This window comes from Lipotes vexillifer, unplaced genomic scaffold (genome assembly GCF_000442215.2).
Source record: "Lipotes vexillifer unplaced genomic scaffold, Lipotes_vexillifer_v1.1 scaffold58, whole genome shotgun sequence".
Classification (NCBI taxonomy): domain Eukaryota; kingdom Metazoa; phylum Chordata; class Mammalia; order Artiodactyla; family Lipotidae; genus Lipotes; species Lipotes vexillifer.
In genome coordinates this window covers 286,333-313,217 of record NW_006781997.1, presented here as the reverse complement: position 1 = coordinate 313,217, position 26,885 = coordinate 286,333, and the positions used below count along the sequence as shown (strand labels likewise).

The following is a 26,885-nucleotide window of genomic DNA, read 5'->3' as shown; positions in this document are numbered from 1 at the left end:
TATGACATAAACAAAAGTTATGTTTGTAAAGTGACTGGTCTGAGGAGTGCAGTAGGCAGTGGTCTTTGCATTTATGGCTTCCCTTGCTAGGTGAGGTGAAAAGAACCAACACGGAGTTAAGCCATTTGGTCAGAGGGCTCTACTTGAGGTGTAATTTAGGAACCACTGTCATAGAGCAGATTCTATAAGTTTATCACATAATTAGCAGGTAGTCAGTGAAGGCTCTTGTCAGGGCAAGGGACTCAGCCCTGGGTGCCATTTAAGGCCAGAGGCTTTTAGGGAGGAAAAAATAAAGGAAATGAAGGAGAGGGTAGGTGGGGAAAACCACTATTTGTCTCAAGTGATTTACCCTACTACTTTATAGAATAGAAATTCTTAAAACAGCTAATGCATGGGCTAGCTTGCTCTGCTTTTGTTTTTCTTTCCGCTTTCCTGCTTTTCTCTTCCAAACTTATTTTACTATATGGAAACTTCCTAGTGCAGGAGCTACATCTTTTCACCCAAGATGGCTGTATAGAAATTTTGAACACACAGTTAATTTTTTTTAAATATTTTTTAAACTTATCATCTTTCTTGTTTGGTCTTTCAGCTTTTCACTAGTTCTGTGCAGATGAATCCCACAGATTACATCAATAATACAAAAGTAAGTTTTAATTTGTGTTGCTCAGGACCCGTAGCTGTAAGAATTTGAAAACAGTCCTAGTAAGTAGAGAGCAGTATCACTCCCAGTTACAAAAAGCATTTTATATTCTTACCTAATACATGTGATCAAGATAATAAAATTCTAGATGAAAAATTAGCTTTTGGTTATGGGGTGAATCATTGCCCAGTTCTTCTGTGCCTTGTGCTATTAAGTACCAGTGTGAAATCAGCCCTCAATGTGCTGGGAGATAAACTGACTAAATTTGGCATATTCAGGTATATCACTGAAAAAAATTATTAGAATATGATTTCTTCATGTTCTGTGTCTTCATTTTACATTCTTATTCCATCTATAAATAACTTCTCAGCATTTTTTTATTGAAAATTTAAGGGTACCCGTATTTTAAAATAAGTTCCTTCATTTTATTAGCATACAGTAAAAGCACAGGGATTTATACTATTTGTAGGTAAGGTGAGTTGAAACAGTGAAGTATGGATTTTGGACTTCTTTTTTTAAGTAATTGTTTTATTTTCTTAAATGTATAGTACCTGCAGTTGGGATTAGCAGACGTTAACAAATTCTTTAGAACTGGTTTTTAATGAGTAATAAGAACAGTGTGCAGTTGTTAGAGCAGACCTTTAGAAATCATTCTGTTTCGTTGTATAGCTTATTGTCTTGAGTAGGTATATACTTCATTTATCTTGTATTTATACCAAATTGTTCTGTAATCCCTGTTTTTCGTTGAATAAAAAGGTAAATCAGGTCCCCTGAAATGTGTACAAATTCTAGATTAGTGGAATCAAAATTTTTATTCTTGTTCTTTATAGTAAAAAATGAACACATATTAAATAAATATGAGGTATAAGAGTGAGGAGGTAGAATTTTTCTGACCATTGTCATGTGTGAGGATGGCCTGACCACATTTTCTACATTTTCAAAGTTATAGCCTGGGTAACTTAAAGTTGAAGGAATTTGTGAATTTTTGAACTAGAAGGTTGATTATACATTCAGTATTTGGATGATTTATATCAGGGGTTGTCATACTTTTTCTGTGAAGACTAAATATTTTTGGTTTTGCATGAAGCCAGGTGTTCTCTGCAGTTTGTAGTGCAAAAGCAGCCGTAGACAATACATAAAAGAATGAGTATGGCTGTGCTTCTGTAAAACTTTACTTTCAGTAAAGTCAGGATGCTGAATTTGGCATTTGGACTATAGTTTGGCTAGGCTTATATTATAATAATCTGTAGACCATGTCAGTACTGTGTTTCAGTAAATATATTATTGAATGTTAGACCTTAAGTTGAATGAACCCATATCATGCATTCATTTAGTGAATGTGCTGTACTGTTTGTTTATTGTTAGACATTGAGTCGTTCTCTATTCTTGAATCATCTCCTGTTCCCAGAAGCTTTTAGAAATAGCAGTTAAACAGCAAGTTTACATATTGCTCTATAGTACTATAGAAAAATTAAAATTAAGAGTGATTTTTTATCATAATTATAGAATCTAGATTGTTTTTAAATAATTGACACATCAGCTGTCATTCCCTTGCTCATGACAGGTATTTTGTGACATGTATTACAGCACTCTTTACTAATGAGTCAGGATGCCTTATACTCCTCACTGTAGCAGTCTAAGTGGTCACTACTAATAAGCAGCAGTTTGTATGGGAGATGAAACCCATTTGTCATCCTGGTTCTAATATGCATTTAGAATAACAAGAGTGGCATCCTTGGAAAATACCTATTTTAGGAAGTAGAAAAATACAGAAGGTATTATTTCATTAATGTTTATTTATTGTGAATGCTAAATGAGAAATATTTTAATGTAAATTTTGGTGGAAGTTTAAGTAGTTTTTATTATGTCTTGGAGTCATTATTATCTATGAAGTCTGGAAACTTGTACTGCTTAATTTTGTGATGAATATCAGGGAAATTATAGGAATTAGTATGTTTGTTACATCATATATAGTTTACAAGTGTGCAGATATCTGGGACTTACAGCTATTCAGGAAAAATTGTGAACCTCAGCACCTCAGTTTGAACATCGTTGAAAAGAGCACTGAAGAACTTAACATTTAAAGATTAATCCCCTTACAATCAGATGTAAGGAGAGAAGACAGTGGTTGAAAGAAGCAATTTAAATGACAGAAAAGAATTGAAAGAGCCAAAAGAGGAAATGAAGAAACACCACCTCAACTTTGAGGCTTCCAACTATAGGGATAAATAGTTTGAAGGATGTTATCCTGAGCTACTGTAAACGTGTTCAGTTATGCTAAATAGTCTGTTTGTGAGTGAAAAGAAATGTGTAATACGTTTTAAATCAAAGCTGTTTAAAATGAATTTAATTGTTTAAAGAATTATCTCTTCATTAGCAATTAGAAACTAGCCATCTTTGATTCATTACCATCTTCTACTCTTGTCAAATTCTGTCTGTTCTACTGTTGAAATGCTCCCTCCTTTTTGCACTTAGTGTCATCCTAGTTCAGGTTCTTTGTTTCATCCACCTGATGACAGCAGTAGTTTTCTTAGCCAGTTTCATTACCTCTACTCAAATCTCTTTCTCTCCCTAGTTCATCTTTCCTGATGCTCCCCTTTCCCATATATTTCAGAGAACATACCAATATTCTTATATTTTACCAGTTTTTAATTTTTTGCTATTTTTCAGGAACATATAAAATATGAGACAAGTATTTTTATATTATTTTTTCTCTTTTAGTCTGAGAATAAAGGATTAGAAACCAAGAGCAATGTAGTTCAGCCAGTTTCAGAAGAGGGAAGAAAATCTAAACCCAAAACAGGTAGGTATAAATGTAGTATTCGTTTTTTTAAATAAAGATTTCTATGTAGAAACTGTGGGCCAAGGAAGGTTTTGCCATGCTTAACAATTGAACACAGATTTGTATTAGTCTCAGTTCTATGCATAACGTATCAAGGTTCCAGCACATAAAGGAAATTGAATTGGTGTGGTAATAGTTCTTAAAGATTGTCATTTTTTCCCCCCTATTTAACTTCAGGAGAACTGAAAGAACCCTCAGTTCTTAATTGTTGAATAAAAGTATACATTTTCTGACTTGTACATTTTTAAATTTACTGACACAAAGTGTGATATTTCTTGTTTGGCTATATAAGGGTAATGATTGCACATATGCACATCTGCTTCTGTTTTTTCCACCATATAGCTTGAACTCTATATAAGCTGGTGATAAAAGATCAGTCTTCTTATCTTTGTTATAGATAAGCAGCTTATACAGTACACTGCCTTTCCACTTCTTGCATTCCTCGATGGGAACCCTGCTTCTACTGTTGAACAGGGGAGTACAGCATCATCAGAAGTTATGTCCTCTGTAGATAAACCCATAGAAGTTGATGAGCTTCTGGACAGCAGCTTGGACCCAGAACCAACCCAAAGTAAGCTTGTTCGCCTGGAGCCATTGACTGAAGCTGAAGCTAGTGAAGCCACACTGTTTTATTTATGTGAACTTGCTCCTGCACCTCTGGATAGTGATATGCCACTTTTAGATAGCTAAATCCCCAAGAAGTGGACTCTACGTGTATATATTCATCAAAATGATGAACTATTTATTTTAAAGTATCATTTGGTACTTTTTTTTGTAAATTGCTTTGTTTCGTTTAATCAGATACTGTGGAATCAAAAGCACCTTTTGCTTTTCTCACTAACCACACACTCTTGCAAAGCTTTCAGATGTTACTCAGCTACGTAGGTACATAAGATTTGATGCGTTAAATCACAGTATTGGCATATCTTTAAGTTGGATTCAAATGGCCATTTTTCTCCAATTACAGCAAATTGGATTTGTTTTTTACATGTATGTTCATTAACCCCAGTTAAACTTTTTGTTTCTTTTGTTTTACTTGTTGATGCTGTCTTGTTTGCATTGAGTGTAAGTCACTATAACTAATGGTAGAACTCCTAAAGCTTTCTCTGTTCCAGTTGCTTTTATTAAGTATTTTTCACTTGACTTCTTTATAAAACTGGGAACATAAAGTGCCTGTATCTTGTAAAACTTCATTTGTCTCTCTTGGTTCAGAGAAGCTCATTCATGTCCAACAGGAAAGGCAATGTGTACTTGAGTGCTTGCTGTCTGAGGCAGTCGCAGCTCCGTGTACATAGAAGGGGGGTGGGTGCCGTCAGCCCATCCACCTCGCTGGACTAGTTTTAAGTAAAAGTTTTCCGGTTTGTTTGTGTTTTTTTGAAGCATAATATTTAGTAAAATAAATATAATGAATGTTGCGTACTAGTGTCTGTTATGTGTCTTCTTTGGAGGTGACATCCATGTGACAGTTTTTCCTTTTCATAGGAAGTAGACAGACTTAAACTGTAAACTTTGTCTGTTGTCCATTATTCTTCATATGAGTCATACCAAGATCTTTGTGCCTCATCTCAGAAGACAGACTGTGTATTGCAACAAGGAAGAAATTTAATGCCTCCAAATTTAAAAATTATGCTGGCTTGCTTTCTATGTTGCTAATAAAGAACTGAGAAAAGTATGCTTCCAGTTGTCCCAAATTAGGTAAGAACATTATCACTGGATGCCAAGGGCCTATAATTTTTGCCCTGAGAGAAGATAAGAGAAACAGTTAAATCACTTCTTTCCTTTGGAACACTTGCTCAGAAGAATTAGAGGGACTTAATGCAAGGCCAGGGCACTATCACTTGAAGAATTGTACCTTCAAGCAGAGGACTGAAAGCAGTGAGCTAGTATCTGAATATTTTCTAGGGCAGTTGGATGAGCAATTGCCAAGATGGCCTTCCTGTTGGTTATAGTCTCAGTATCTTGGAACTTCTCTTACTGTGATGTAAAATTTCAAATAAAGCATAGCACAGAGGGATAAGAAACCCTTCCTTAGCAGATCCTAAAATACTTGGCTCTGACAGTGGGATCTTGGTGAACTAATTTAAGAACCCAGAACAGTTTTCTGCGTAAGCTTTAGAGGTCACTTTCTTAGAGATTGTTAAGGTGTGAAGAGCTTAGAGACTCAGAAGAGAGCTTCAGAGGCTTTTTCTTTTTCGCTTCGCTTCCTCACTGTGGGATATGATTAAGTTTCTTCTCCTTTGGGGATAACTCTAGAAGTATTTAAAAAATAATTTTGAAAACCTTATACCTCCTAGTACTTTTTAAGGTGACATTTAAATTTTTTCATCTTAAGTATTAGGGAAGAATTTAGGATAGTGTTAAATACTGCCATTTGAAAAAATAGTTGTTACGTGCTTTTAAATGTATCTGAAAGAATCTAAATACCATAGTGATTTGATGTTCATCATCCATTCCACTTCCTCCAAAGAATTTTATCCTACTTTTATTATGCGTGACAGTCATACATTGAAGATAATTGTTGCACTTCTCTGCAACTAAATTTGAAATTTTATTCTGTAACCTTAAGATTCTAAGCATTAAAGTTTGTCTCCAATTATAAATACACAATTGATTAAAACAGTATAAACCATGTGGCAGAGACTGTTAACTGATTGCTGAACCATTTCCTATCATGCAGTTAGATTATTTCCACCTTTGTAAACAGGGTAGCTATGTAATTGAATTCTAATAAATCAGGAAAAGTGATGTTCAGAACTTGCAGGTCTGGTCTGTGAACATCTCCCCCATGCAACAACCCTCCTCACCTTTTACCCACCTACTAGCTTGATGCAGAGGAGTATGCGGCTTCTGAGTATACACACGAGAAGGAAGAAACCTGGCTTCCTGAATCGCCGCTTAGAGGAGAGCCACCCATCAATCCTGGGTATTCATTTAGACTTCAGGTGGGGTGGGGGTGTGGACTAACCTTTATTATATTCTGTCTCTGAATTTTGGGGGACTGATCTGTTAGAGATTTTAGTGTTCGCTAATAGAATATAGTCCAAATGTTGATGAACTGTTAAACATACAAAGTGAAATTTTACCAGAAATACATCTTTTTGTGGGGTGAACAGATCTCAGGGATTTTTTTTTCCCCAGATGTTTTATTATCTGGGAGTAAGTTTATATCAATAAGAGCATCAATTTTTTTTTGTTTTTATAGAGTCCTAAGAAACTTTTATAATATAAAGAAGAGAATAGAAGGGATTTTGTTACAGCAGTGTCACTCAGTTATTTGAAGTCCTTCAGAATTCACTAAGTATTTTAAAATTTATTAACTGGTAATTTCATTAGATCATCCTGATTCAATTTCATTGAAAGAAATAAAAATCACCTAAGGATTTTTTAAACCAGTGTCGTTCTCTTACCAATATTTAAAATTGTCTCTACTTCTGTGTTTAGCGGTTTTATCCAAAGTGCCTTGGTATTAAGATTCAGAATGAATTAAGAGGTATTATATATCCTTTGTTTTGTCAAATGTGAAAAGAGTAATTGTTAAGAGGGATGATGCCTTGTCCTGAGGCATCTTTTCAAGCACATCAACTTTAGGAAATTTCCATGAACACATGGAAATTGAAGATCTGGAAACTGATTCCTTTAAAAGTAACCTAACTTGTGTTTACTGCAGAAAGTCTGTGTGCTGTTTGGAAAACAAATAGCACAGTATGAATACTTTAGAGGGTACCCCTCATGTTCATCCCACCTCCAAGCTTCTTTTGCCTCTGGGATACAAGTAGGCCCACAGGAGTGCCTGTGACTTAGAGCTAAGTGTTCTTTTGGGGTGTGTCACTGTGTGTTTCATAGGGATGGTATATACTCAGGAATTTAGAGGCTGAAGTGTTGAGAACAAAAGGTCCACAGACTGGGAAAATGACACATGATGAACATACATAAAATGCTACATTTGAGAATTAGAGCCTAATTGAAATATCAAGCATACATGAAACATTTTGAGAATCACTTGCATATTAGGCCATAAAGCAAGTCAAGTTTCAGGGAATTGGTTTCACACAGACTAACTACAATACAAATAAGCTAGACCTTGACAATTTTGAGGCACACTGGCATGATATTTTGTAGTGCCCCTCAATTTGGGGTTACCTGATGTTCTTTCCCAGTAGACTGGGATTATGGGTTTTGGGAAAGATCATGGAAGTGAAGTGCCACTTTCAACACATGAAAGGTAAATGCTATCAACCTGATTTTTCACTGCTGATACTAACCTTGACTTACTAGATTGCGCCCAAAGCTTCTGTAATACCTCTTGTGCAGTCTCAAAACCAACCCAAGCAGCCCGATTTTGGACTTGTCAGCCTCTGTAATTTGTACACACACACACACACAAACACGTACCCTGTTGGTCTGTTTCTCTGGAACAGGATAGTACTAAAAAGGGTGTAACAATGGCCAAATAGTGACAAGTTGTCTATTTAGGTCTTCTGCCCATTTTTTGATTGGTTTTATTTTTTTAAATATTAAGCTGTATGAGCTGTTTGTATATTTTGGAAATTAATCCCATGTCAGTAGCATCATTTGCAAATAGTTTCTCCCATTCTGCAGCTTGTCTTTTGTTTATGGTTTCCTTTGCTGTGCAAATGCTTTTAAGTTAAATTAGGTCACATTCATTTACTTTTATTTCCATTACTCTAGGAGATGTGTCCAAAAAAGTGCTGCAATTTATGTCAGTGTTTTGCCTATGTTTTCCTCTAAGAGTTTTATATTACCTGGTCTTACATTAGGTCTTGAATCCATTTTATTTTTGTATATGGTATTAAACAATGTTCTAATTTCATTCTTTTACACGTAGCTGTCCAGTTTTCCCAGCACCACTTACTGAAGTGACTGTCTTTTCTCCATTGTATATTCTTGCCTTTGTCATAGATTGTCCACAAGTGTGTGGGTTTATTTCCAGGCTATCCTGTTCCATTGATCTATGTGTCTTTTTGTCCCAGTGCCATACTGCTTTGATTACTGTAGCTTTGTAGTATAGTCTAAAATCAGGGCACATGATTCCTCCAGCTCATTTTCTTTTTCAGGATTGTTTTGGCTATTCAGGGCTTTTTGTGTTTCCATACAAATTAATTTTTTTTCTGTTCCAGTTCTGTGAAGAATGCCATTGGCAACCTGATAGGGACTGCATTGAATCTGTAGGTTGCTGTGGGTAGTATGGTCATTTTAATACTGATTCTTCCAAGCCAAGAACATGGTATATCTTTCCATCTGTTTGTGTTGTCTTCACTTTCCCTCATCTGCATCTTGTTTTCAGAGTACAGGTCTTTTGCCTCCTTAGGTAGGTTTATTTCTAGGTATTTTATTCTTTTTGATGCAAAGGTAAATGGGATTGTTTCTTTAATTTCTCTTCCTGATATTTCATTGTTATGGAATAGAGCATTTTTTTATTATTTTTTTTAATACTATCTATTCTTAATTGTCAGAGTAAGAAGCATCAGTTGGCCACTCAGGGAAAAAATGCCTGGAGGACACAGCAAGTGTAGAGTATCTATCAATCAAATGAATTAAAAATATTCTCCAAACTTAACTGGTCTCCCTCCTGAGGGTTCTTTAGGAGAACACCACTTGAATTACCTTTGAGATCCACTCAGGTGTTTCTTACAGAGGACCAAAAGGGTAAATATTACCTTAAAAACGACTCAGTTTTTCAGTACAGAAAATGGTCAGTTAACCCTTAGTGTCACGTTCTTTAATACACAGGAAGAAAGTAGATCTGAATATTATACCACCTAAATTCAAACTGCTAAAGAATTAATACACCACACACTTTCTCTGAATTCATTTATTTAAAGATAGAACACAGCCATTTGAAATCATGAACACAATATCAACACCGGTGGGAAATTAAATTGTTATACTGCATTCACATTAATATCTTAAAAGAAGCAAATGTAGATTTTAAGATACATTAAGACACTAATCACACAAATAACACTTTCTACCTAAGTTAACACTGATACTGCTTGATTTTCAGGTTGAAAGATTATATATTTCAATTGGATGGCAGCAAATACAAAAGCATCTTTTGAACTGTATAGTATACTGTAAGCAGGAGTTTACAGCAGTCCATCATTCTCCTGGCCTGTCTGTGTGTAGAAGGCATGCTGGACACCAGCAACTCACATCACATAAATTATCCACCACTCACAAGGTGTAAAATCTATTATGCATATATTTGAATAGTAATTATTTTTGAATGTCAGAAAGAATGCCAGAAAGAATGCCAGTTGTTTTGACAGACTTGGGATTTCCCAGCTTTGCCACTGATTAGCTGTGTTTAAGCCTATTCTTCAGTTTCTTTCTTTTTTTTTTGTGGTACGCAGGCCTCTTACTGCTGTGGCCTCTCCTGTTGCGAAGTACAGGCTCTGGATGTGCAGGCTCAGCGGCCATGGCTCACGGGCCCAGCCGCTCTGTGGCATGTGGGATCCTCCCGGACCGGGACACGAACCCATGTCCCCTGCATCAGCAGGCGGACTCTCAACCACTGCGCCACCAGGGAAGCCCAGTTTCTTCATTTTTTAAATGAGAAAACTAAATGAGACTTTGTCTACTGAAGCCTATTTTGCAGTTTCTTCCTGTTCTGTCAAAAGTTTATCAACTCTGATTTTCAAAACGAAATTTCCAAGTGATTTTCAACCTCCTTCTAACCCATGATTATCCTTTTCAAGGCCTTTGTCTAAATCCTTCAGAGTTCCTAATCACTCCACTGAACACATTTTAACATATCTGCATGTGTTTATAATGACCAAAACAGAGTTCACTATGTAAGTATGGAATGCCATCCCTACCCAGGAATCATTACAAACCAACTTGGGTATTCAATTTAGTACCCACCACCAGCAATCTTTCTTTGAAAGCTCTGTATCTCAGTCTCCACCATAAGCTACACTGTTGTCAATCAAACACTCCACACCTGTGTAAGTTCCTTCTCTTCCTATCAAGGGAAAAATCTGAAAAGATTTTTTAGAAAACTGGCATGTAACTGACTTGTTTATACAATTTTAGGATAGCCATGTTCTTTGCAGTATCCTGTAGGGCAAGGCATCAAATATTTCAGAAGGCAGCCATAAATTTCGTATTTTTCTAAAACAGCATAAGTTCTAACACAATTTAAAAATCAAACTGTCAAGCAGTTTTGTTTTTATTCTTTTCACAGGTACTGAGCAAAGGATAAACCACTTCTAACTTACCACCACCAACATACTCAGAACTGCTTCAATCTAAAACACCTATCAATGTGCTTGGCAAGACTATAATGAATAAAATGGCAAGCAGTAAAATCTAATTCATGCCAGAACACTGAAGAAGTTACAGGGGAGGCACACATATACGCAACTTTACAAAAGTTGGGAATACTGTTAATTTCAAATAAGTGATGATCAAAGTGAGACTTTCATGCCAGAAGTCCCATTCAGTCAAAATCACGATTTGTAAGAACAAGTGGTGCCACCAGTGTCCAAACATACAGCACAATGCCAATCCAACTAGAAGAGATTTTCACCCAGACAGCTGTCCATTGACTTTTCATCTCACGAGAAGGCTCATACCTAAAATTTAAAGAAAACAAAAAGGGGGGAGAGGTTGGATTATCGGTCATCAAGCCATCAGGCTTCATTACTTCAGAAATATTCTTTGTATATAATTTGTGATAACAGATATATAGTTGCTGGACTAATTATCTGTTGCTTTGCTTTTCCACACCACTTTGATAGCTAATGTGAAGGTAAAATCAATTTCCTTTAAAGGAGTAGAGGACATAGGCCTCTGAAATAGCTCTTTTAGATAATACTCAGAAAATCTTTATGTTTTTCTGGCTCACTAATTACGAGATAGAGAAATGGAGTGTGACCTCTAGATAAATAGAATTGGTAAGTCTTTATGTTATAAAGAATATAATCTGTTCAGAGTGTATATGGGAACCCCCTCCACCTTCTCAGATTTAAGAAACTAGGAAGGAAATACATCCCAAAGTTAGCTGACTTTTATGTTGATGAAACATACCAAAAATATTTTTCATCTAATCTTAACATTTACTATTAACCTGACAGCCAAAGCTGTGAATTACTGAGAACTATCTGGGTTTGTATACCTTAAGAAACTGCAGTGTAGGAATTTTAAAATATATGTATTTTTCAATAATAAATGCTGGTAGAGGCTGCTCTCAAAGAAATAAAGCAAAGAATAATCTTTTCTCTACATCTTTTGATGGTATTCAAAGCCCTCTTACAAACTGTTACGGAAATTACGCATTAAAAATTATTAAAAATAGAACTGCCCTAACCACATAGTTCAACTTGAATCTTAAATCTTTCAGTAGTCCTTTGGACAAAATTAGAATTTTTAAAAACAAAATATAAACTGCTATCTTCCAACTAACTAATCTTCAAAAAGATTAGTTTTGAAGTGATAAAAAAACAAAAATTAGTTTTGAAGAATTCTAAGAATCCATCTATGTTAATGTATTCGCCTCTCAATTTTGAAATCTTCAAAAATTTTAATAACAAAGTTTGAACAAAACAGAAGAAGGGTATCTTTTTATTGCACTATGTTGGGAACTGGTTAGTCAGTATTAAAAAGAAAAGCAAGCATTGTGTTTGATCCACTGTCAACATGTATTTCCCTAAGCAATGTGTTAGTTTCATGAAACTTTATTTCAGTCTCTTCAAGATGTGGAAATATTTCTATGATTGTTATTGCTGAAGCAAGGAAATAAAGCCTGCATTTCTGGAACTGATCTCACTATTCATTTAGTTGTAAATTTTGAAATATATTGGAGGATTAAAAAGTACTCCATACCACATTTAACAATGGAATCACAAAAAAGCCATCAGTTTCCACATGCAAAGTTTTCATAAAATATAAGTACCTGTACCAGTTGGTAAGGGTCATCATGATATAAAGCGAAGCCAGGAAAAGCATAAAGTGAAAGAAGGAGTAACTGTAAGTGACACCATCCTTTTCATTATCTACAGCTCGGTGAACATCATCTCTATCCTCCAGTGATCCGTCACTTCTGGCTCCACCATCTTCTATTAATGTTGATTCATCACTTGTTAGAGTCAGTTTATTAACCTGACTATTGTTTGAAGTACGGATGCTGCATGGAAGACAGTTTAGAAAGAAGGAAAAAAAGGGAATTTAAAGATTCATATATGAATAATAGCTGGACTTTTAAAAAAATGAAAATCCATAATTTTTCTTACCTTGAATAAAACACACACAGTAAAAAGAGGATTAGTCCAATAATTCCTTGAGCATGCCACCACTGTACAGACTGTCCCTCCTTTGGGACAGTGCTTGTTGTATTATATCCAATTATGCTCAGTAGACTTGGGTTGCACTCTGTTTCTATAATGTAAATTAAGGTCAAATTAAAATCTTAGTATAAAAATTTTTTCAGAGCACAATGTAGTTCTTTTTAACTCTTATACTCTTGCAAATTCAAAACATTTTGTTAGAAAAGCACAAACAAAAAAGTACTTTAAGACAACTTTATTTATAGACACCTGTTTATAAAAATTTTATAGTGCTAATTTTATAGACGTGCTTGGAAAATAATTTCATCTTCAACCTCATGCAGGAGCTGAGACATTAAGCTTTTCGTTGATCAGGAAACTGGTGAAATTTAGATGACCTCTCTAAAGCAAAGCTCAAGTAGAGTTAAGAATAAAATTCAGATATTCTAAACTAAAATGCACTGGCTTTTCTATTACACACGGTGAGATAAACTTAATAAAGTGACTATTGTTATTATCAATTTGCCAAACTACATTGTTACATAGTTTATACATAAAATCAGTTACTAGAATTTTAGCAAATAGTTTGTGGAAATGAGCAAACAAGGCATAATGACCTAATGCTTATTCAGCTTCTTGACTCCCGTAAATAAAGAATTTAAATAGGGTTGGTATCCACTTAAGTGTCCCACATGTTTTCCTCCCACAAAGCCAGATATGTCAATTGCCACCTTATCAATGAAAAATGTTTTTTATCTTTAAGTCGTTCATATAAGGATAATCCCTAAAGCAAATTACTATTAGTTTTTTTCTAGACACTTACCTGGACAAATATAAGGAAAATTTCTCTAATAAACTAAAAAAAAAAAAAAAATTTTCTCCAACTAGTGATAAAGCACCTATAAAATTTATAAACTCAATGAAATATAAGATTCAGAAAACATTTTATAATTTTTCTTTATTCTGAGGAAGAGAGACCATTTTTTTCTTTTTCAAAAAAACAGTACAGTTGACTCTTGAACAACAAGTGGATTAGGGGCATCAACCCCCTCACACAGTCGAAAATCTGCATATAACTTTATGGCTGGCCTCCATATCCAGCCATTCATAGCTGCAGATCGTGTAGTAATGCAGTACATATATTTGAAAAAAATCCATGGATGAGTGGACCTGTGCAGTTCAAAACTCTGTTGTTCAAGGGTCGACTGTAATTATTAACTTCTAATTTGTTTCACTGCAAATGACATATACAGGCTTCTACTCCCACAGAATGCAATAAAACTGGCCTATAAAAAGATTACAAAGACCAATTAATTATATTCACTTTTAAGGTAATCACAGACAAAAAATAATAGGTGGAAAAAAACTATACTACTTACAGTAGAATCAACAAACATTTTAACAGCTCTTATTTCTTTCTACATATACTATCATATGCACTGTACAAATTAGGTATATTATAATTTTCATATAATTTCTTATAGTTTTGCTAGTGAAAGAAGCAACTAAGTGAAAAAATGTAGCAATACATCAAAGATGAAAATAGTATTCCCATTTTCATTTCTCTGTGAGCTTAATTTTACAAAATGACCATCTTTGAAAAAAGAAAAGCTGTAGGATTCATTAAAAAGAAACAAATCCAAGCAAACGAACATACCTGGTTCATTAGTCATAGCAGACCATGTCAAATACATTGTGTAGACTGTAATTACCGAAGACTGTAACAAACCAGATCTTGGTTGTGATTCCTACAAAAAAATAAGCAAAACAGAAAAATATTGTTATCATTCAAGATTTAGGAAAACTTAAAAAATAGAAGCTTCATAAACATTAATGAACTAATCCAAGCTTACTTGGATTTTTGGCAGTATAGACATTATAGAAGCACCAAGGCAGAGGAGCATGTTGACACTGATGAACGCTTTATTTTCTGCACAACTGGCTGGATGAGTATAGTAAACAAAAAACAGGACGATAGCAACTAAAGACAGCAGATAATTCAGAGCTGTAGCTGATAACAAAGCTGTGAAAGAAATACATTGGACAATTAGATTTTATCACTAATATTAGGAATTAGGCATATCGCTCATTTTACAAGCAATCTTATTTCATTCAAAAATATTACTTTAAGCAACTAACATTGTGTCAGCATTACATAGGCTATATAAGCAGGTAAAGATATTCTGAGCTTTATCACATTAAGAATTTTATAGTCTTTATATATAGCTCATTATGATGATGTGTTTTCAAGGACAATAACATACTAATATGATCTTCATAGAGTTTCCAAAACACATTCAGATGTATTAGCCATTATTTTCAAAATACAGAAAAATAACTAGGAGGGGAATATTAAGGTTTTTAAAGAATGATAATCATTCAGTTGTAAACAATGGCATTAAGAAAATTATTTTGTTAATGCTAAGCCTGCAAAACAATGCTTTTCCTCATCAACTAAAATCTTAAAAAAAATTATTCAAGAGTAAGTCATTATTATTTAATAAGACAACCTAAGTTTCTTCTATCACACACACACGTTTTAGTTTCTGTGCTAATGTATGCTTAATATACATGTATTTATGTCGATGTGCCTCACTGACAGGGGATCCATCAAACAAATATTTACTGAATACCTACAAAGGCCCTAGGGATATAGTAGGGAACAAAGCAGAAACTCTTACACTAGATTTAACATTAAAAAATGAGATATTCTATATAAGTAAATTTTCCAAATGACCAAAGTTCATTTCTTTGAATACCAAACCCTTTATTTTAACCACTGAGATCAAATACCACAAACTAGTTGTATGAGAGAAAATATGAAGCTAGCAGACATGCTGGATTTAGCTTTCACTCTGATTTAAAAAAAAAAAATTGTTCTTTTTTTTTTAGCTGAAACTCAGATCATTGCACATAAAAATCCAGATTTATGGCTTCTTTTGGAAAAATCAGAAAAGTTAAGCAACACTGGGTTCACATTTCCACAAGGCAACTACTCGATGGAACTGAGCAGTAGCTATATGCATTTTAGATAAAGGCCTTTACACTCTCCAATTCATCACAGTCCCTTCTATTTGCAAAAGGATTGAAAATGCACTTAAACCTGGTTCTCCCCCCTCATTTTGTTACCTGTTGAAAGCATCTGAATTTTGATCCCTGTTTTAGAGTATAACCACAGGACTCAAGCTCATCATTATAAATAAACATTAAAACACTACTGTAGAAATTCCCTTAGGTGTTAGTTACACATAGGGCATTCTTTGCACTTAAGCAAAATGTTTCAGAGTTGCTTTTTTATTTTTCCTGCTTGCTGCTGCTTAAGAATTGTACCACTGTTTGTTCATCTATTACTAGCAGTCCTCGTCCCTTTAATATTTTACTTTTAACCTTCTGTAGGCTTCCCAGGAAATTAGGCTGTAAAATATACATGCATTCAGCCATAGGCTTTGGAACTTCTATTTTAGCCATTCATGGTCTTCTGGATTATTTCCTGGTTCTTGGGTATGTTCCTAGTTGACATGCCAAAAACTCTACAAGTAAAGTTGCTGATATAATGTGATAAGATGCCACTCACAAACTTAAGCTAAAAACCTCCTCACAGAAAATTATACCATAAAAATTGTGATTTTCCCATAGTCTACATATCTGCTCTCACTTTCAAACTTCAGCTATCTTTAAGATGTTCTGTAAGACAAAAAGCTTACCTGCGTACCAACATCTTGAGTTCCCTTCTTCCATTTTTTCAACCCATGATTCATTCCATGAATGGGCAAAATCAATGAGTAAGACTAGCTGTATGAGAATGAAGCAAAAGGCACCTGCCATGCCTACGTAAAACCACACTGAAAGAAAAAAGCAAAAAACCACAAATGAGTGACTGGTTCACTTTTCATTATTTCATTTTCACAATCAATACACAAAAGGAAAAATAAAATTTTACATAAATGCCTCGATTTTGCCGGGGGGGGGGGGGGGGGGGGGAGGAAAAAACAAAACAAATAGTTACAGTTCCAGGCAACAATTATTTCAATTTCCTTATAAAATATCAACATCACACAATTAAAGAAAAAAAAAGATTTCTTACCAGTTGTAAAAGTTCCTTCTGGAATGAAGAAGGCCCCAATAATAATTGCAACTGCTGCAGCAAATTTAAAGAACCAGAATCTAAAACAAAAAAATAATTTTTTATTAATATTCATTCAACAAGTAGTTTCACATATGAAATCTTTGAAGAGCTATTCTTAAAGAACAGCTACACTTTATGTGACAATTCTATTCTTTCTGAGGATATCCTGAAAACGAGAAGTGAAGAATATCATGTAAACTATTTTAGGACAGTTTTAATTCATTATGATAAAACGAGAATATTAGTTTCATTTCACAGGTTTATTTTACATATACACCAATAGCTATTATAATTGGTGTATATGAAAGTGTAAATAAGGTACACTATACAAATGAATAGTTCTGAAAACACACAATAAATGCCTGGAAAACAGATTTCCACTAGCTAGCCAGAGGAGTTGAAAGAACCAGAGAAGACATAAAAGTTTAAGAATTCTGCCACAGAAAGGCACAAGAAGTGAGAAGCAGGTGTTCAGAGTCAGAGAGAACCCTAGATATAACAGGATCAATAACCTACCTTATCTGAAGACACCTAGTAGAGATTTGAGGCATCTGCTACTTCAAATGTGAAAGCAATGCAGAACTACAAGGAACATGAAGAATCAAGAAAACATTTCACCACCAAAAGATAACAATAATCCTGCAATAATTGAACACAAAGGCATAAAATCTTGCAGTCTAGCAGATAAAGAATTCAAAACAGCTGTTTTGAGAAAACTCATTGAGCTATAAGAAAACACAAAGATAATTCAACAAAAACCAGGAAAAAAATACATGAATAAAATGAGAAAGTTAACAAAGAGACAGAAATCATAAAAAAGAACCAAACATACTCTGGAGCTGAAAAATTCAACAAAAGACATGAAAAAATACAATAGAGATCTTCAGAAGGGCAGATCAAATGGAAGACAGAAAAAGCGGACAGGAATTTTGATATAACCCAATCAGGGGTGAACAGAGAAAAAAAATGAAAAAGAGGGAAGAAAGCCTCAGTAATCTATGGAATTCAAATATTAGAATGATTGGGTTTCAGAAGGAGAAGAGAGGAAGAAGGGGGCAAAAAGTTTATTTAAAGAAATAACAGCTGAGGGGCTTCCCTGGTGGCGCAGTGGTTGAGAGTCCGTCCGCCTGCCGATGCAGGGGACACGGGTTCGTGCCCTGGTCCGGGAAGATCCCACATGCCGCGGAGCGGCTAGGCCCATGAGCCATGGCCGCTGAGCCTGTGCTCCGCAACAGGAGAGGCCACAACAGTGAGAGGCCTGCGTACCACAAAAAAAAAAAAGAAAGAAAAGAAACAATAGCTGAGAACTTCCTAAATCTGGACATCCAAGTTCACAAAGCTAACAGATCACACTATCAGCTTAATGCAAACAAACCTTTTAAGCCATATCACATAATGAAAACTGTCACAAATCAAAGAACAAGCGAGAATCCTAAGAGCAGCTAGATGAAAAAAGATTGTAATCTACAAAGTCATTTCTATCAGGCTCTCAGTGGATTTCTCAGTAGAAAACCCTATAGGCCAAGAGAGAGTAGAATGACTTTAAGTGACATACTCAAAGTGTTGAAAGGAAAACAATGCCAGCCAAGATGACTCTGTCCAGCAAAGTTATCCTTCAGATACAAAGGAGAAATAAAGATTTTCCCAGTCAAAATCCAAGGAATTCACCACCACTAAACCTGTCTTGTAAAAAATGGTGAAAGGAATTCTTCAAGTTGAAACGAAAAGACACTAAATTAGTGACATGAAAACATACAAAAGTATACAATACACTGGTAAATGGAAATACACAGATTTAGAAAAATCTAATTCTTTAATAGCATGGTGTGTTAACTACATAACTGTAGTATAAAGATTAAAAAGTATTAAAAAACAATAGCTATTATAATTGGTTAATTGATAAACAATATAAAAAGAGATAAATTGTGATATCAAAAAAATAGAAGAGGAGTAAATGGGTAGGGCTTTTGTATACAACTGAAGTTGCTATCAGCTTAAAATGGGCTGTTTTATCTATAAGATGTTTTATGTAAGCCTCATGGTGACCACAAAGCAAAAACCTAAAGTAGATTTACAGAAAATAGGGAAGCAGACCATACCACCAATTTACAAAGAAAATCACCAATTTACATAGGCGTTAACAAAGAAAAAAGAAATTATGGAAATATGAAACAGCCAGACAGCAATGAATAAGATGACATTAATAAGTCCTTCATATCAATAATTACGCTAAATGTAAATGTAATGAATTCACCAACCAAAAGGCACAGTGGCTGAATTAAAAAAAAACAACTGAAAAAAACACAAACAAATGGAAAGATAACTCGTGTTTGTGGATCTGAAGAAGAGTTAAAATGTCCATACTACCCAAAGCCACCTATAGATTCAAAGTACTCCCTATAAAAATTTCAATGCCACTTACAAAAAAATAGAAAAAACAATCCTAAAATTTGTATGTAACTACAAAAGACCCCAAATAGACAAATCAGCCATGAGAAGGACAAAGCTGGAAATATCACACTTACTGATTTCAAACTATACTACAAGGCTACGGTAATTAAAACAGTAGTACCATAAAAGTAGACAAATAGACCAATGGAATAGAGAGAGCTTAGTAATAAACCCTTCCATTTTGGATCAACGAATATTTGACAAGGGAGTCAAGAACACTCAATGGGGAAAGGACAGTCTCCTCAACAGTCTTGGGAAAACTGGGTAACCACAGAAAAATGAAAATGGACTCCTTTATTACACGACTCACAAAATTAACTCAAAATGAATTAAAGACTTAAACATTTAAGACCTGATACCATAAAAGATATCAATACTAGAAAGATGCTGATACTGGGAAGAAGAAAGTAAGGAAGGAACTCCACAACATTGGTCTTGGCAATGAGTTTTTGGATGAGACAGCAAAAGTACAAGCAACAGAAGTAAAATCAAACAAGTGGGACTACATCAAACTAACAAGCTTCTGCAAAGCAAAAGGAACAATCAACAAAATGAAAAGACAACTTACAGAATAGAAGAAAATATTTGCAAACCATCTGTCAAAAAGTGGTTAATATCAAATATATATAAAGAACTCATACAACTCATTAAAAAAACAAACAATCCAATTAAAAAATGGACAGAGGAACTAAATACTTTTCCAAAGAAGGCATACAAATGGCCAACAGGCATATGAAAAGGTGCTCAACATCACTAATCATCACAGAAATGTAAATCAAAACCATTATGAGATATCACCACCTCAGACCTATTAGAATGGCTATCATGATGACAAGAAATAACAAGTGTTGGTGAGAACGTGGTGAAATGGGAACCCTTATGCACTGTTACTGGGAATGTACACTAGTTCAGCCACTATGGAAAACAGTACGAAGTTTCCTCAAAAAAATATAAAAATGGAACTACCATACAATCCAGCAATCCCACTTCTACAATATATATCCAAAGAAAGTGAAAATAGGGTACTGAAATGATATCTGCACATCCATGTTTATTGAAGAATTATTCATAATTGGCAAGATATAAAAACAACCTTAAGTATCTGTCAACAGATGAATAAAGAAACTATAGTATATATACACAATGGAATATTATTCAGCACGAGAAAGAAGGAAATCCTGTCATTTGCAACAACATGGATGGACCTTGAGGGCATTATGCTAAGTGAGATAAGCCAGACAAAGAAAAACAAACATTTATGATATTACCAATATGTGGAATCTGAAAAAGAAAAATGTACTTTAAAGCTTCTAAGAGACTAGATCTTAACTGTTCTCGTCACAACTAAGAAATAATAATTACGTGATGTGATAGAGGTATCAGCTAATACTACGATGGTAATCATATTGTAATATATTAAAGTATGAAATTAACACTTTGTACACTTTAAACCTGACACAATGTTATATGTCAATTATAACTCAATTTAAAAAAAAACATTAACAGTGACATGAGTGCTTAGTGCATGTTTTGAGAATAATGTTATCTCATGAAATGACTGTGATAGCCACCCTGTAATGCATTTTAAGAAGTGTTTAAAAATACATTTAGTGGGCTTCCCTGGTGGCGCAGTGGTTGGGAGTCCGCCTGCCGATGCAGGGGACACGGATTCGTGCCCCGGTCCGGGAAGATCCCACATGCCGCAGAGCAGCTGGGCCCGTGAGCCATGGCCGCTGAGCCTGCGTGTCCGGAGCCTGTGCTCCGCAAAGGGAGAGGCCACAGCAGTGAGAGGCCCACGTACCGCAAAAAAAAAAAAAAAAAAATACATTTAGTAAAGATGTTTTAAGAGTGCAAAAAAAATTAAAATTAAAACAACCAATGACTAAGGGAACAAAATAAAATAAAATCAACCTGACACAGCACATCTTTTTTCATTAATATTTCACTTGTTCATTTTTCTTGTCTTTGGTAGCATGTTAATAGACAAGCAACAGCAGATATTCCAAAAAAATTTTTTTAATTTATGGGGGGAAAAAAGTGATAAAATTCAAAACATTCAAAATTGAGTGTGAGAAGTAGTGCTCTATATTAAGGGAGACTGATAAAAGGGACCCTGAAGTTTCTAGGCTGTTCAGTATAACCATTTAGAAAATCAATCAATCACCTTGTTTCAAAGGAATAAAGTTTTTCATTTTGGCTGCACTGTACATCTTAGGAACTGAGTTCAGTTTTATGTAGTGAGATTGGCCTACAAAAAGCTAAGAGGAGAAGGAGGAATAAGCTCCTCATTATTAGTCACAGATATGATAAATCTTCCTTTTTAGGATGAAAATACAGTTGACCCTTGAACAATGCTGGAGTTAGGGGTGCCAACTCTCTGCATGGTTGAAAATCCATGTATAACTTATAGTCGGCCCTCTGTATCCGAGGTTCCTCATCTGTGAATTCATTCAACTAGAGATCAACATGGATTGTGTAGTACACTGTAGTATTTACTGTTGAAAAAAATCTGCGTATAAAGTGGAACTGCACAGTTCAAACCTGCGTTGTTCACAAGGGTCAACTTTATTAAACATAATGCAGAGACTATACCAATAAATGACCCAAGGCTACTATTTAGTATTTATATTTCCAAATTCCAACACATTCTCTAATAGAGACAAGAGGATTTTCTTACCTTGTCATTCATGAATAAAATAACTCTGCAGATTGTTCAAGTTTATTTTACCTTAAACTTTCTTTAGACAGACTCAAAATTACTGAGAAGAGACTATCCAGACTTTATATTGAAGTTTGTTAAAAACCTTACCCATTGTGTACTGCAGCTCTAGGATCACTGCTGCTCTTCACTTTGATCATTAATAGAGATAGGAGTAGGTAGAACATAGCCAAGCCAAAGCACAAACGGTATACAGCTTTATAGCCAACCAGAATATTACAAGGGACCACTCCTTTCTCATTCTCACAAAATCCAGGAATCTGAAAACAAAACAAGAATTTGTGATCTAGAATTTTTTCAAGAAAAAAATAAAAATTCTGTAATCAAATAGTTTAAGGTTTAGAAAATTGAAGTTCACTTTACAGTTTATGCTGAAATGTAATCAAGCTAAGTCTACACATTTTCATAAGACAGAAATGTAACTCTTTTTTTACTTTATGTGAGCACCGATAAGCTACAAATGTCAATCCTAAAGTGGATGCTTATTTTAACATGCAGACTTATTCTAAGTTTTTTTTAAAACTTGCATTCTACTGGGATATACTCAATCACATGTATAAGAGAAAAATACAATCAATAAAAGTGTAAATAATCACAGAGTAACTAAATCAGTTTCTAAATACTAAAGAGAATCATGATGGCATTTTGAGTTTTGGTCCCTCATTCTACAAGTGTTATTTCTGATAATGGATGGATTTGGATTAACAGCAAAATGGCTGGCTGTATTTTTATCTTTTATCTTAAAAAAGACTGATGACCATTTCAGAAAATCACACTGAAATCAGAGTACAAGAAAGTATTTTTAAAATATTTTTAAGTGAAATAAATGGGAGTAGATACACTATTCACATATATCAGAGTGAATTACTGCCTCTAGAAACATTAAAGCAAACCAATATGCCAAAATACAGCTGTTAATATGTGCCTTTAAAATCAAGAACCTAAAATTATATTTAAGTTGATGCAGGTGCTACTTCCTTTTTGCTAGCTCCTGTACAGTCTATAAGCTCTTTCTTGGTCTCACTTGAACCCTACTTTCCCAACTTAGTTTAACAATTATGGCAATATGTACTTACCCATACTCACTTGCAACATGTACTCACTAGCACCCTTAATTATCCCATGCCCTTAAATGAGAGCAGCACACCACCTGGCTAATTCCCATCATTAAGTTTTAATTCAATCACCTATATTAGTCAGCTTAAGTTGCTACAGTAACAACCTCCAAATATAGGTGGCTTAAACAGCAAAGATGTATTTCTTGCTCACGTACATGTACATGGTTGGTTCTACGTAGTCAACTAAAAGAATCCAGGCTGCCACAGGTTGTGACAGAAAAGAAAGGAGAATCTGCATTAGCAAGTAGAGGGTGATGTTTATCACTTCTACTCATAACTCACTGACCAGTACTAGAGACATGACCCTACATATCACAAGCACTCTAGGAAATGCAATTCTCTGATGACCTTCAGAAAGCAGAGAAGCAGAAACATTGGGGGTTACAAACTAACTAACATCTATCAACTAAACCATTCATCACAACAGTCAACTGGATCCATGACAAAAAACATATGAACATCTTCTGCTTACACGAAGGACCTGAATAACATTAACTGAGCATCTACATATGCCATGTACAATGCTACTTTGAAACTGTAATAAGCTCATTTCCCAAACTTACACGATTTTTCCTTACCCCAAAGTCAACCCTAAGCAGACAACTATGGTTTAAAATGGAGGTTATCTGACATAAACACTCTCTCAACCTCAAATTTTCTATTGTCATTCATTTTTCCTTGGAGAAAAAGTAACTTCTATATGCCTTCTCTTGATCACATTCTCTCTCACGGGTTAGATCCCTTATGACTATTCTGAAAATACAAATAATTAAATCTCCCCAGCCTAAAAACTTCTTTAGTTCAGCCTCCCTCTAAGACTTACTATCTGCATTACAAAACTCCTTAAATCAGCAGTCTATTCTCATTGGATCCATTTCCTCACAGCCATCTAACTCTCCCTCCCAATCCTTCTAGGCCAGCACTCTATAAATGGTTTTTCAAGACACTAGACATATACTGGCTGTCAAATTCCAAGGCTACTTCTTAATCCTCACACTCCTTTACCTTTTTTAAACAGACATTATGCTGTCATTCTTAAGACTCTGTTCCTAAGGCCTACTAAACAGGTTCTTGGTTCTCTTTTTTCACTGTTCCTTCAGAGGTTCCCTTTTCTCCACCAACTCCCTTAAGAGCTTTTCTCAAAGCTCTAGCTCTCCTCACTCCAAATGGTCTTCTTCAGCATATGCTGCCATAGTTTGAATTTCATGTCTATCTCTGATTTCTTTTATGAGTTACACACCCAAATATTTTACTTCCTGCTGGACACACACACACACACAATGTGGTGCAGTACCCACAAGCTAACATATTATATACTAGATTATATTTTCCCCCTCTCTTTGCACAACCTGACTCCCTGGGGGAAAAAAAAGTTTAATAAAACACCTTTTCTCTCTTTTTTTTCCCGAGTTAACAGCAACAGTTTCCTCTCAGTTATCTAGGATCAGAACCTGGTTATTATTTATTATTCTATCATTACCAATATTTAAATCCAGATTCAGTCAATTCTACATTCAGAGAATTATTTCAGGCCCTCTATGCCCTTCTTGATTACACCATTCCAACAGCCACCATACTTAACTGCTGCCTTCTATCCTAATTATCAGATAAATCTTCCTAAGGCATACATACTTAGCTCAAAAAGCTTTTATCCTCATTCTGCTTCCTATTTTTCAATTTCTGCATACAAAAATTTACTGATTCTTAGAATGTCCCTTTTTCCATGAGACCCACAGTGGTTCTGACATTTCCCTGGTTAGAATTACTGATTTCCTCATATTAACACAACACATTTTCTGCCCTACTATCAGAGAATTTTAATAAGATGCCTTTCATTGTTTGTCTTTCCTAAATGATCATGAACTACTAAAACTCAGATTAAGTATTCTTCCTTTTTACAGTATTGTTTCCAATACACAAGAAGCAGTTTTATGCATATACATACTAAAGGTTCAGTTAATCATTTAAAAAAAAAAAAGAAAACTAACCTTATTTAGTTGTTCTTCCATTCCAGGTATCAACATTACACAAGCTACACACACTCCAACAAGCAAAAAAAGGGCATAGATCAACCTAGTTACAGTGGAGTTGTTTCCACTAGGACAGCATCGGCACAGCAAACATGGGGCACTGCCACACAAACATGGTATCTGGAAAAAGAACTTTAAAAGTCAGTATAGTTTAAAATGATACAGTGAAAATTTACATTCTATCTACTCAAAAAAGAAAGGATTGGAGTTAAAGTAATTACCAAGAGATCTGGTTCACATATATTATCTATAAACTATAAAATTTAGTAACTTCTGGGTAAAACTGAAGCAAAGTAAAACCAAAAAGTGCTTGCCCTTTACATCAAGCAAAATGAGTAAACTCAGTTAAAACAACAAAAGGGGGAAAAAACCAGCAGCAGAAACCAAAGTTTGGCTAAGAAAAGCAATGGAATATTCATACTTACAAGCTGATCTCCAACTCCTGTCTTTTAACCCCAGAAATCATGCTGGTGAATTCACAAAAGTCTGATATTTCTCAGATACGCCAGAGAAGGAAAAGAATTGAATTGATATCCTTATCTTTTCCCTCTTCTGACTTGGTGGTAGTGATAACAGTAAAATTTTCTATTAGAATCAGGCAAAACAGGATAAGTGAACAAGTGAGGCTAGCTAGCGTTGTCTAACAGAACTCCACACTAAAGTAGTAGTATATCCTAGGGGAATAGAATATCTCCCTCAGCAGGAGAGGCAAATACTTAGTAACGGAATTTAACAATATCTCAGAATGGCAAAATTAAAGTATCCTCAAAAGAATTGAATATAATCTAGGCTGAGCTCCACCATACCATCAGATACCACAGGAAGGGAGAATTGTAGAAGCCAGACACACTATAGTAACCAATATAAGGTAGGATAAGAACCACTTATACTAAACTTCAGTAAGATAAAAATAAATGTCGTGGAAACAATGCAAACACACTTTAGCAAAACATAAAAATAAGCAAACATGCCCCCTCAGACAAAAAAAAAGGCATTTGAAAAATCCAATCTGAAATAAAACATAACTCAGTAAGAAGAGGAAATTCCCTAAAATTGGTACACCTGAAGCAAAAAGGAGAGCTCAAAATGAAAAGAATAGAACAAGCTGAAAAGGAGGATTGCAAGGCTGAGAAGAAATGAGAAGGGGAAAAACATGCTTAAAAAAACAGTAATTAACTATCATGGAACAAAACAAAAACAGCTGAAAATAAAATCTCATCGATAAATAAAGTTTGGGATAAGTACCATAAACTCAAGGCAAGACAGAGTAACAGTGACCAGACTGACCCTACTGCCTTAATCCAAGGGAAAAAATTAATGAAACAATGGTTTTTCAGACAATTAACAATAGGCAATGTAGGATACTAGTTTCTGAGAGAGATGAACAGTGTGAACTCTATGACTGGCCCAATCTTTCTGCCTGGGAAAGTTTCCAGTGCAGGGAGCAGAATCCAGACAGAGAACAGCAGTCTACTGAATCGAGGAGACAGAGTTGAGAGTTCAGGGAAGTGAAGGCAGCTAAAGTTCATAGGGCAGAAACAAGGCGAGGAGAAAGCTACACCAAGAGTGAACTCCAGAGATCTGCAGAAGCTTCAACTTGTGTCTTCAGCAGAGCACTGATCAGTACATGCATTTGATTAAATTACTCTGTGGGACGGGGGTGGGGGAGTGG

At 34.9% G+C, this 26,885-nt stretch overlaps 2 protein-coding genes across 3 annotated transcripts in view; one reads left to right on the top strand and one right to left on the bottom strand.

The window, feature by feature from the left end:
* The window catches only part of HSF2 (heat shock transcription factor 2), a 36,136-nt gene extending 31,067 nt beyond the window's left edge, over nt 1-5,069 (top strand). The window contains exons 11-13 of one of the 2 annotated variants that reach the window (XM_007454901.1): nt 590-643; nt 3,362-3,443; nt 3,880-4,901. In XM_007454901.1, coding sequence (XP_007454963.1) covers nt 590-643; nt 3,362-3,443; nt 3,880-4,172 — 429 coding nt within the window. In that variant the 3' untranslated portion in view covers nt 4,173-4,901. Of the gene's footprint in view, nt 1-589; nt 644-3,361; nt 3,444-3,879 lie in introns of both variants that reach the window. The other variant, XM_007454902.1, reaches the window with a different exon arrangement.
* Nucleotides 5,070-10,409: 5,340 nt separating this feature from the next.
* The window catches only part of SERINC1 (serine incorporator 1), a 31,466-nt gene continuing 14,990 nt past the window's right edge, over nt 10,410-26,885 (bottom strand). Inside the window, exons 2-10 of the mRNA XM_007454900.1 lie at nt 25,172-25,333; nt 22,156-22,325; nt 16,854-16,933; nt 16,474-16,611; nt 14,623-14,792; nt 14,427-14,517; nt 12,737-12,881; nt 12,400-12,630; nt 10,410-11,080 (exon numbers count right to left, since the gene is read on the bottom strand). Of these exons, the coding sequence (XP_007454962.1) occupies nt 10,945-11,080; nt 12,400-12,630; nt 12,737-12,881; nt 14,427-14,517; nt 14,623-14,792; nt 16,474-16,611; nt 16,854-16,933; nt 22,156-22,325; nt 25,172-25,333 (1,323 nt within the window). The 3' untranslated portion in view covers nt 10,410-10,944. The remainder of the gene's footprint in view (nt 11,081-12,399; nt 12,631-12,736; nt 12,882-14,426; nt 14,518-14,622; nt 14,793-16,473; nt 16,612-16,853; nt 16,934-22,155; nt 22,326-25,171; nt 25,334-26,885) is intronic.